This window comes from Sinohyriopsis cumingii, chromosome 8 (assembly GCF_028554795.1).
Source record: "Sinohyriopsis cumingii isolate HCF-2022 chromosome 8, ASM2855479v2, whole genome shotgun sequence".
NCBI classification, from domain to species: Eukaryota; Metazoa; Mollusca; class Bivalvia; order Unionida; family Unionidae; genus Sinohyriopsis; species Sinohyriopsis cumingii.
In genome coordinates this window covers 105,145,161-105,157,993 of record NC_142968.1, presented here as the reverse complement: position 1 = coordinate 105,157,993, position 12,833 = coordinate 105,145,161, and the positions used below count along the sequence as shown (strand labels likewise).

General features: G+C 36.2%; 1 protein-coding gene across 1 annotated transcript; it reads left to right on the top strand.

Annotated features, from left to right (window-relative positions):
- The first annotated feature begins 254 nt into the window (after window positions 1-254).
- On the top strand, window positions 255-2,253 carry LOC149794298 (uncharacterized). Its single transcript, XM_089968455.1, has 2 exons — window positions 255-393; window positions 1,215-2,253. The coding sequence occupies exon 2, from the start codon at window positions 1,258-1,260 to the stop codon at window positions 2,155-2,157; it is 900 nt and encodes a 299-aa protein (XP_089824581.1). The 5' UTR covers window positions 255-393; window positions 1,215-1,257; the 3' UTR covers window positions 2,158-2,253.
- The last annotated feature ends 10,580 nt before the right edge of the window (window positions 2,254-12,833 follow it).

The window sequence follows — 12,833 nt, the reverse complement described above, 5'->3', positions numbered from 1 at the left end:
TTATGTTTAAGGTCGCTGTTAACAGCTTTTACGGTTTTGCTATCAATTAAAGGTTGAAACCTATGCTATATTTGCCTTGTTTACTTGCAATAACCTTTTACATTCATTGGTCTAATATACAAATTTACCCCTCGAACAGATTATCCATCTTCTTTTTTCCTTTGTTTGCCAGAGCATGATTGTGACACATCAAACGATCTATCCCCCACTCCTCCAAAGCACCACCATTGACACTTACCATACAAATATAAGGATAGTCACGTGTGCACCTTCTCGACACAAACACATCCTCTTGAATCCAAGTTAACCACTTATTATATATCAAAATATATTTTATAAATATTCTCTCTATCATTCCGGATGCTGAATGAACTGGGCTGGATACGTCCTGTGGTAAGTATAATCTGCTTTAATAATAATAATAATAATAATAATAATAATAATAATAATAATAATAATAATTATTATTATTATTATTATTATTATTATTATTATTATTATTATTATCATTATTATATTATTGGTAGCGATGGTGCTGTTCTGCTTGTAATATTTGTAGTAGTAGCTCTAGTTGTTGTTGCTCATGACCTTGCTAAAGAAGTAGGTTTAGCAACGGCAGCAGCAGCAGTAGTAGTCATCGTAGAAGAAATACTGATGATATTGGGGACATGGAAGGAAAAACCAACAAGACACAGATCTACTATGTCAACACGAGACATAAAATTATAACCTAATATTCCATTATTTAAGAATGGCAAGCCTTATATTCATTCAGATTTACTTATCGTCGAGAAACCCGAAGAGATGCAGACCTCAATCCGACCAATTTTTAAAATACGGTGTGTTTGATCTGTACAGTTTTTTTTTGTTTTTTTTAAAAAACTGCGTTTTATTTTGTGTAATTTGGAGGTTTTATAAATATCCTGTATAACCCAAAGTTCATACTGACAGTGAATATTGTCATCATCACCCGAAGAAAAAGTGGAGATTATGGGATCTTGCCAGTCCAGTTGCTCTTCCGGGCGCGTGTGCAACCTTTTTAATTTTGTTGTATCCGTCCCCTCGATAGTGAGCTTGGGGTTGTTGGGGACACTTGTGTGCATGTATGAAAAAATTAGGGTTTTTAGTTATAAATGGTGAAAGCGTGGAGATTATTATTATTATTGTTATTATTATTGTTATTATTATTATTATTATTATTATTATTATTATAGATCTGTATCTCAGCTGCATCAAGGGAACTTACCATAAGAAACCATGGAGTATTTACCGGTGTTTTACATAGTGGTTACTATTCTGGCTAGCCTTGAGTTGTGTGCGGGCAAAGAGACATCCTATGCGGAATGTCAGTTCTACCAGTACAAACCACTGTGCCCTACAACGACCCTTAGATCACAAAATCTATATGAGTTTCCACCTTCGCCCGGTGATCGGTGTTTGTTTCTTCAAGGAAACAACATACAAAGCTTCCCCATCAATCTTGCCACCTACAGCAAGGTTCCACTGTTAGACGTCTCCATGAATAAGATCACATCTCTTCCCAGTGACTTAACAGCATTGGAAAAACTCGCGATACTTAACGTTTCCTATAACACCATATCCACGTTGTCAGACATAACATTTCCCAATAGTCTTGAAGTGCTTTCTTTGGCGGGAAACAAAATAGCGAATCTTCCAGGATGGTCCATCCCAAATTTGTTCGTCCTCGAACTGTCAAATAATCAATTTACATCTATCCCTGAAACGTTCTGTGTATCTCAAAACTTAATCCGTGTGGATTTTTTAGGGAACAAGTTAGATGGCGATGCCTCCACGTACATGGGAACTCTGAGTAGTTGCAAAAATTTGGCTCAAGTACCATTTTGTCTCTTCGTTGACTGGCACACAATGAAGTGCACCTGTAATTCAATATTACCTTTGGTCTACCAAAAGCAGACATTTTGTTTTGGAAACACTGGAAGATTTGAGTTCGTTAAGTGTTCGGAGGACAGTGACAGTGATTTCAAGAGGTACGATCTATATGACGTCAATAGTTCCCTTGTTCAGAAGAGCTGTGCCTTGGCCCTTATGAAAAGTACATCTGCCCCAATTAAAAGCCACTGGGGATCTTGCCATATATTGGGTTTCTTTGTCATGCTTGTTTTCCTTAAAATTTAGTACTGCATGCATATCTGATGTCTGTCAAAAACATTAAATTCAAATACCTCTAAATGAAGTTTTGATAGCCACTTTTAATAAAATGTTAATTTTAAATTGGTGTTTCTTGCCTTTATTTCGATTGTTACAATTCTGATTTCCTCCACTTTAGATCTTTCTCGCACTATCTTGGACATACTAACTTTGCTCGTTAATTGGACAGAAATGCAGAACTTCTAATTGAAGTTTGTTCAGAACTTGGGTCACAACTACAATCCTATCTCTAGAGTCTGCAAATCCAAAATACATAAATCATTAATTAATATGGTGTTCCATAACACCCCCCACATACATACATACATATATATATATATATATATATATATATATATATATATATATATATATATATATATATATATATATATATATATATATATATATATATATATATATATATATATATATATATATATATATATATATATATATATATATATATACACACACACACACACATACATACACACACATAATTGATAATGACGCAAATTCAAAACGGCATCCCAAAGTTTCGAGCTAAACAAGCTCTTTGTCGGGGAAAATATAACTTATATAGACAAAACAACACTTCACAAAAAATCTACGAGAAATATCTAGACAAGCGTCTATTGCAAAGAGAACCAGTATGTTTTGACTTAATTCTAATTTGTGCCATAAGGAAGGAAAGCCAGCATGGCGAGAGATTAACGTCATCTACAGAAATTTGGTAAAGGACTATATCCCAGCAGAGTTATGCAAGCATGTTCTAAAGGAAAGATGTTCAGATAATTTTGTGTCGCAATAATAATAATAATAATAATAATAATAATAATTAAATAAAAATGTGATTTCTTGGGTAGATATAAGTGCGTTCTTTGCGTCGAGTACAAAACTGATGACTAATTTTGATAAGACTGCAACCGTAAGTTAGATTTTTTGTGGGGTGTGTGTGTCCAAACTGTGTTTTCAATTGTTGTATCCAGTATCGTTCCTTACCTGTGCGTTATATGTCTGTCCACCCCAGGTAGATTGAATCGGTAACATCTCGAGGGAATCAACTGAACGTCCATTCGATGGCGACTATCGCGTTGATTTTGCCGTGAACGTGGATTTTGTGATTATTTATTCGCCTTCTGGAATCAATGGTTTCGTCAACATATTGAATGGCACAGATTTTGCATATCAGAAGATAGATTGCATTATTGGCACGACATCCTACCTTCTGAATGATCGTGTAAACTCCTGTTCTCGACCTTCTTAAAGGTTTAGTATGGGGCATATGTTTGCAAATTAGGCACCACTTGTCTTTGCAACGACATGCGACTAAATCTGTTTTGTTGTTTTGACGTTACCCTGGCACGTACCAGATGGTCCTTGAGATTTGTATGTCCCCAGTACGCAACTATTGGAACTTCTTGAAATATACTGTCGAGACGTTCGGTTGATTCAGTATGGTGCCAATGCTTGCATATGATCTGTTGTAGGTTTGGGGCATCTAGGTGCAAAGTTAGCAGGAAGGGGACACGCTTGTTGCTTTCTTAGTTTTATATTTTAGAATGGTTCCTTTTCCGAGGAGCCTAGTTTTGTTAATAGCCTCCTCAATGTAACTTCTTCTATATCCTCTCCTTCTAAGGTGCTACTTGAGCTATCAGTCTCTTTTCAAAGGTGGCAGGATTAGAGCATATGCGTTTGACTCGAATGCACATCCCGTAAGGGAGTTTCTTTTTACGTGCTGGGGACGGCAACTGATCGGGAGTGTTTATTGATGAGAGTTAATGTGTTTAGAGTATATGTCAGTTTCTGTGTTCCCGTCCAGAAGGGTAAATTGAGCATCTAAAAAGATACTGGACCTGTTCGATGACTCCAACGTAAATTTAATCGTATTGTGGAATTTATTGGCGACTTGAAAGAATATTTTGAAATTGTCGGGTGTTTTGATCCCTTTTGATTATATGTCGTTTATGAATAAACACCAGCTTAGGAGTCTATACAGTGCTTCGATGAGAGTCTTCCAATGAATCTCTCTCTCTCTCTCTCTCTCTCTCTCTCTCTCTCTCTCTCTCTCTCTCTCTCTCTATATATATATATATATATATATATATATATATATATATATATATATATATATATATATATATATATATATATATATATATATATATATATATATATATGTATATGTATGTATGTATGTATGTATGTATGTATGTTGTACAGTACCTCAGCTCGAAAGTAACTCTGTAGTGCCAACTAAAGGCCAAAAATCGAAAAAATATAAAAAATCAAGTGCACACAACTTTAGGAAACTACCCCTCCCTAGTTGAATTCAGTACAACAATTTCAAATACAAAACGCGTAAAGATGGCGTTAAACAATACTAATTCGATTGATATATATATATATATATATATATATATATATATATATATATATATATATATATATATATATATATATATATATATATATATATATATATATATATATATATATATATATATATATATATATATATATATATATGCGTTTGTGTGCCTGTTTAAAAACTTCTTTATTTGGTTTTCATCGTTATTATGTTATCCAGTCAAACTCCTTTCTTATCTGGTTTTGGAACTCCAGATGCGGTTGTTGGCAACTGCAATGAATATAATGTAATTGAAAGTATGGTCAGAAGAAGATACATGTTCTGTTACTGGACTTCCGTCCAGCATCTTTGTCGTCCGTTCCGATTTGAAAAGACTGATCATTTTGAAGGCTACAAATCTTACACGTGATGAGATAAATTGTATATTTTGTTCTGCATATTTGTTGTGGATAATGTGTGTTCATTTTTCCGCTCTTCACTGCTAGATAATGTATTTGTCTATCAAATGTTGATATGCTTTGCATCTTTTATCACAACAGGGCCCAAATGCTTTTATATACTGTTGGATTGTCTGGATGGCATGTGAAAAGAATGATAACCGATTAGCATTTTCCTTGTCTTTATTTTGTAAGAGATCGTTGCATTTTTGTGCTTCTTTTGCTCAACATGTATTTTGCTTGCGTAGTCACGTCTTTTTCGTGCCACGGTTCGTTAGATGTTCAGAAAACTATTCGGACCTTTCTGTAAAATGTATCATCGTCGGAGCAAATTCTACGTACTGTTCGTCCATGGCTGCACCGGGTGATCCGAATACAATGATCTGGACGACAGTTGTTGGGAGAACATACGACATTGCAACCATGGCACCTTTTGCAGTTCAACATGAATGCAATCTGTGATGATTGTTTTTGTCACAGACCCTTTTTCAACTTGGATTCATAGGCAGAAACGCCGCGTCATCTTGGCCCCAAATCTTGGACACACACGGCATTTGAAAAGAGAAAATTAAAATGCTGCGAGAAATCATAGCTTTTAAATTTGTTTTCTTTATATGGAATAGAAAGCCCATAACATATATGTACCTTTGTAGGAAACAAATCATTTGAATGTTGACTGTTTATGGCGTATCAGTTTTATAATTTCATACTTCCGTCATTTTGATTACATTCTGGTAATCCTTCTTACGGTTAGTTCTATATCTAGCGAACCAGTTTTCTGCCTTTGTGTGTTTCAAACGTTTCACCATCGTATCATCTATTTAGTAGTCTGTAATTTCCATTTGTAAATGTATAATTTATTAACAACACATATTACTGATGGTGTTTTCTCTGGTCATGAAATGAAATATTGTATGATCTACAACAAAATCTTCTACTCATGCTTTGACATTAAAGATTGCAGAGCTTCACATTTATGTATGATGCATTGTTTAAAAAAAAGACTCTTTTAGTCAGTAGTTTCTTATGTGAATATTTCCGGAACTGCTAAAAACAGTTTTAATCAAGAAATAAAGTTGTCATCTTTTGAATACCATGGATTTACCTCATATAAGCACCCGCTGGCTGATCTATTAAAGTAAACACTCCCCGCAGCCCATACTCTTGAAGAACATATTGCTGTCATACAACTGTTTTGACCCTGGGTCATATAAACCGTAGTCCATCATCTCCGCGTATTAGTACATTAATACTTTAACTGGATCATATCTACTTCTCTCATTTTGTTTATATTAATATCCATTCGAAACGGATAGATAGGACCACTCCGGTGGCCTCGGATGCGGGAGGTCGTGGGTTCGATCCCCGGCCGAATCATACCAAAGACTTACAAAAATGGTACTAACGGCTTCTTCGCTTGGCGCTCAGCATTAAGAGGTTAGTGTTAGGCCTGGTCGGCCTGGTGTCAGGATAATGTGACTGGGTGGGACATGATGCTACATGTCTGCGGTATGATGCCCCATTGCTAGACATCACTATAAACTGCCACGCTGCAGACATCGTAGCGATATGACTGCACACTGCAGACATCGCAGCGATACGACTGAAAAAATTGTTAAAGCTACGTTAAAAATCCAAATCACACACTCATATCACACACGGATAGTTAGTGAACCAGACTCTGTATAGCGTCACATATGCCTTTCATTGTGATACCAATAGAGGACGCTTGAGCGTTCTCTTTGTTAGATTGCTTATGTTTTATATACGGGTATTTTGGACCACTTTTAATTTCTTAATTAAAAGGGTACTTCCTTGCTGGACTGTCTTAATTGGTTCACAAAGGGTTATCATAATAGCAAGATGGTGTAACAGGCAGGTACGATACAAATAGAATGTTGTGCCCGACGGTACAAGACCGTTTTGTGCACCTTGTTTTAAGGTACAATTACGTTAAAAGGGCATAGTGTATCCGTCTCTCACAAAGTAAATCAGCTATGTACAAGACAATTATTTCTTTTTATCAACGACAGCATATCTCATTTCCAAACTGTGTGTTATAGGAGATGTACATAAACTTGCATGGAATGTGGCTTTGAGTCATTTTGACTGTCACGAGAGAACACAAACTTGGTTCATACTTTATGTATGTTTTACATGTAGAACGTTCATGCTAGTCAAAGAGACGTAAAACATCACAAGATGACAGAAACTCAAGATTTACATTTTGAATATGAAGAGTATGTGGTATTTTATATGAGAATATTTACAATTTTTATGAACTGAACGAGTTTTATGCACTTTGATTGGATGTAAACGGTCAAGTGATAATGAACTGGAAATTTTTACACATCAATAAATTCTGTGAACTACTTTTGGTTCCCTGTTTCCATGTCATTTAATGTGAAGTTTTATGACACAAAGTAAATAAAGTCCGAAGAACTTTATGTTAACTTTGTGAGTGATTAGATAAACTTTACACATCAATAAATACCCAACCATGATCATTTAATCCTATAGCAAAACAAAACTGAAAAAGCAACTATATAAACATTCTGGGACTAAAAAGTATATTTGCAAAGTGTGTCGTAAGACGTTTTGATTGGGTTGCAACTTGATCAGGCAGGTGAAGCACCACAGCAGAAACTTACATAATTAGGTTTATGAGAAACATTTCGCACACAATGTTATCTGAAGGAACAACACGTATCCATGGGTGTTGACTGCATCATATGCAAACAAGTTTTCTTTTTATATCTCAAATAGTACCTCCATCAATACTTGGAAAGACAACCTTCCGAACCTTTGAAGAAGGAAGCAGCTAAACAAGAAAAACAGTAAATCGTCTATTATAAATAACCTTTGTCTAATTTGCCATTTTGTTGTCAATGTAGTAAAGGAAAAGTCTTATTTTTGTCACACATATACCCGTTGTAAGCTTGATACTAAAAAGGGTAAATATTATGAACGTATTATTCTGCACTTTCACATCTAGCACTCGATTTCTTAACTTGTTTGTGTTTACAGTGACACTTTCATTTTGATATGGAGAAAATTTCCTATTCAACTAGCTATCACATATCTTTATGAATCAGACCTCAGAGAAGATGTGAACCAGACAGAGGATGTCCAATGTTTGGAATTTTCATCTGGTCATGCAATGTAACAGTTGTCCATGGTAACCAGTATTTTGAAGCGTCACACTCTCTGTACAGATGAAAATCAGTAAATTTTTACATGCGCTGTCTCTTAACTTCTCCTATATCTAACTCATGAAGTTCATCATCATCATCATCATCGTCGTAGTCGTCGTTGTCGTAATAATAATAATAATAATAATAATCATCATCATCATCATCAATCCCGTAACCCAAGAAGTCGTTGGGGCACCACAGATGACTTCACAACCAATTCTCTCCATCTTTCTCTACATCCATTTGGGAATCTTCAAACTCCATGACTATTTACTCTTTTATGTTGTCGTCCCACCCCTTTTTCTGTCTGCCTTTTCTTTTGTACCCTCGCCTTCTGCCTTGCAAGATTAGTTTTGCCAGTCCAGATGATCTTGAGACATGACCGTACCACTTCAGTTTGCGTTTTTCCCACAGTGGTCAAGAGGTCTTCTTAGGGTCCGATGGTTCGTTGGATCCTGTTGCGGACCTCTTTGTTGGTTACATGGTCAATGTATGAGATGCCCAAGATCTTGCGGGAGCATCGCAGTTCGAAGGTTTTAATCCTTTTTTGTAGATCTGATGTGAGCGTCCATGTTTCACAAGCATACAGAAAAATGGATATGACAATCGATCACAACTGCTTTATTTTGGAACCAGGAACAATGTTGGTATCTTTCCATATTAGTCTCAACCTTGTTATTGCTGTTGTTGTCTGGGCAATCCTGCAAAGTAATTCTGGTTTGGAGTCCTCATCTGTGATAACTGATCCTAAGTACTTGAAACGTTTCACTTTTTCCAGCTTCTGTCAACAAACCATTATTTCTGCACTGATGCCATTGGTGTTGTTTGTCATCAATTTGTTTTTTAGGCGCTAATCTCCATACCATATGCTGTAGCGTTTGTGCCGAGGCGATCAACCAAGTCAGTCAGGTCTTTTTCATCTCATGCTAGGCTATCAATATCATCTGCGAAGCGAAGGTTGGTGATTGTTCTTCCTCCGATGCTGACAGTGCCCTAGTGGTCTTCCAGTGCATCCCCCATGATTCTTTCCAGAAAAATGTTCAAGAGTGTAGGTGACAGTTAACATCCCTGTCTGACTCCAACTGTTGTTCGGAACCAATCTCCTCTGCTGCCACTGATGAGGACTGCACTGGTAGCTTTGTCATAGAGGTGCTTAACAACCCGCACCAGGTTGGAGCCGACGTTTTACTTCCTCATAGTTGCCCAAAATGCCGGATTGCATACCCTATCGAAGGCCTTCTTGAAATCTATACACACATGGTTTATAGTTTGCTTATGCTGAAAGTATTTCTCACTAATGAACCTGAGATTGAACATTTGTTCTGTGATGCTCCTTACTGCTTGGAAGCATGCCTGCTCTTCAGTAATAGTTTTCTCTCCTTGAGGCTTTAGTCTGTCGATAATTATCTTCAGCATGACTTTGTATGGGTGGGTGATCAGATTAACGGTTCTTTAGTTTTGGCATAGTTGTAGGTTTCTTTTCTTGCGGAGCACGATGACCAAAGACTGATTCCATGTTGTGGGCCATTCTCCTGACTGCCATATATTGTTGCATAGTGTTGCTAGGACCGTGACTATTTTATCTCCTCCTGCTTGGATGAGCACTGCTGGTATGTTGCCAACGCCAGCTGACTTCTCTTTCTTTTTGTGACCTAACTGCAGTTTCTACTTCCTCCGCATTTACTTCTTGGGTCTCATAATTGTACAATTCTGATAGGTATTCTGTATATCACTTAGGGATTTCTTAATCTTCTGTGAGGCATTTTATTGTCTTGTTTTGGATGGTGGTAGTTTTCCCTTGTTTAAGAGCTTTGAGATCTTTCATAAGTTGACATGCCATCTTGCTGTCGTTTCTTCCCATGCTGTCTTCGATTTCACAGCAGTGTCTATCTATCCATGACTCCTTTGCCTTTCTCATGCTTTTCCTTGTCTCGTTGTTTATCTCTGTCCGTATATATTATCTCCTTTATGATCTCTTGTTCCCGTTTTTAGTTCTCTTCTTTTGTTCCATAGTTCAAGGACATATCTTGTGACCCAATGTTTCTTTGTTTGACGATATTTGCCAATGATCTTGCTAGCTGTGCTAGTCACAGCTGTATTGAATGTGGTTGTTAAGGACTCTAGGATAGTGTCTTGGCTGTCCAGGTTTTTCAGAGATGCAAAGTTACCACCTATCATTACTTGGAAGGCTTCTGCGATTTGTGGATCTTTCAATTTTTCAAGGTCAAATCTGTTTATAGGTTGGTTAGGCTTTTTGATCATTTTCAGGTGGAGGCGAAACTTTGTCAATAATAAATCATGATCACTTCCAATATCTGCTCCTGGGAAACTTCGTGTTCTGGTGATGTCCAGTCCTGTGTGGAATCATCTTTTCACCAAGGTGAAGTCAATCTGTTTGTGATGTCCATCTGGACTGTGCCAGGTCGATCTTCTAGATGCTTTGTGAGGGCCGAATTTATTGGCTAGCACAATATTGTTGTATGCGACGAACTCAAGAGCATGAGTTCTCTTTTATTTGTTTTTGCATTGTAGAAGGGTCCATAAGTGCTTTGCCAGTTTGTCTGTGATTAAACTCTCACCTTTGCATTCCAGTCTCACTGTACGAACATAATGTCCTTCATGGGTTAGATCTAGGTTACCGAAAGGTTTCAATGTATCACTAAGAAATTAAGGGCTATGTATGCGACTGTATTGTCTCAGGTTATAAACCTTGTCCCTTATCATATGTTTATAAAAAAACATGTATTTGAAAATAATATTTCTATGGTTGTGACCCATTTTGGTGTCAAATTTGCATGTGGTTCTTTTGTAACAGTCAAAAGTAAAAACGAGAGCAATATAATGGAAATGTGTACTCGTATGTGTATAATGAAGACAGGGACGATTAATTCTTGCGTATCATTTGTCCCAGGGACGAGAGCTTGGGATTCTTTTTCCCTTAGCAGTGAGATGGCAAACTATGTTTATTATTGGTAAAGTGCTTCATTAATGAGTATGTATATATTATAATTAATCCTTGTACAACAGAAATGTATGTAAAGATTACAAACAGTAACATGTTCAGTTCTTTTTTGTACGACCATCGGATTGTGTAATTTATTTTACTATACATCAATCCCTGATGGCAATCTAAGTATCATTATAGAGTATATTTGATCATTTTGCACTGTATATGTTCGTATAAATACTGTTTTTTCTCATATTGAAAGGAATATTGCAAGAAGTAGTCATTGTACGTTTTTGGGGTATGTTAATTTATCCCTTTTTGGGACGGAATTGCGTCACATGATTGGAGAGAACAAAAATGGACTTGGTATTTTACACCAGTCGTAAACATAACGAAACAACTACGATTTTGATGTGTTACCGGTTAGAGTGGCCCTTCTGTTTGTTTGTATTAAACAGATTAAATTAGTGGTTTTCATATTTGTATTTGTCATATAATAATCACCGTAACAGCTGTGTCTTGGTTTCCACATCGAAACGCACTCTTCTTGACCGATTTTATCTTGGAACTAGACTCTGCAGAATTGCAACTCTGTGCTGCAGCCATAAAGAGCGTGAGGTAAAGATCAGCAAGGTTGAAATGCGATTCGTCAACAATAAACACTCAAGTTAACAGACCATCCTTGTACACTTATATGTAGGCCATTTGTAGCTATTATAAATATTACGTATCATGTCTCGGGCAAATGGATTGGCATACAGGACAGATACACGGTGTACCTCTTTACAATCCGATATTGATTTCTCGGTTCTGCTTATTTACATTACATTACGTTACGTATTTAAGCCTACGTGAGCCTAACGGTGTAGATGGGGGAAGGCAGTAGCAACAGTGCCAAATATGTCGCACCCAAGAGAGACGGGTCTAGATTTTGGGAGATTGGACTGAAATGCTCTTGATTTTTCATCGTTTGTGACTTAATGAAAGTATTTCAATCTGAATTTTAATGCAATAATGAAACAAGGGACATTTCGAAATTAAACAACCATATTTTATTAGCTTAAGTTTGGTGAAGTGACTCAAGTTTTGTATTTTAGGAGGTTTGTTCTGTGTGTGTGCATGTTATGCCACGTCTTACTATCTACTTTTATTTGCACAAGTAATAAATATTGGCAACGATACCTTTTGAATATACTATTTCTGCATTAGTCGTTTTTGATGAAAATAAAAGCGGTATGACTTTATATTCGACAACATATATATATATATATATATATATATATATATATATATATATATATATATATATATATATATAGTCCCAAACGGAGGAATATTATTTATACCAAACATAAATTACACTCATATCAGACAGGATATCCTACATAAAATCACTTCTTCATTACATTTTTTATACCTAAATTTTCACTCAGTATATCATTCACTTGTGTCACTGAATTAACTGCGATACTAATTCAGTTACCATAGTAACCCTATGCAAACATCGTGATATTACAAATGCAATAACTTAAAAAAAATATAGTGCTCTTGATCAGTATAGATGAAACCTAGATGTCATCTTCTGTGCAGAGGAAAGAATATGTGCAGCTGCATTTTCTGCATCTGCACGTGTTTGAAACATATGCTTTCAATTCCGCACTAAATAGTCAGGTTTCATTAATGTGTGTTCCAAACTCAAGACTGTTAAAAGA

What these genes read in the sequence shown, in the direction of transcription:
- LOC149794298 (XM_089968455.1), top strand. Translation starts at nt 1,258, where the DNA reads ATGGAGTATTTACCGGTGTTTTACATAGTGGTTACTATTCTGGCTAGC.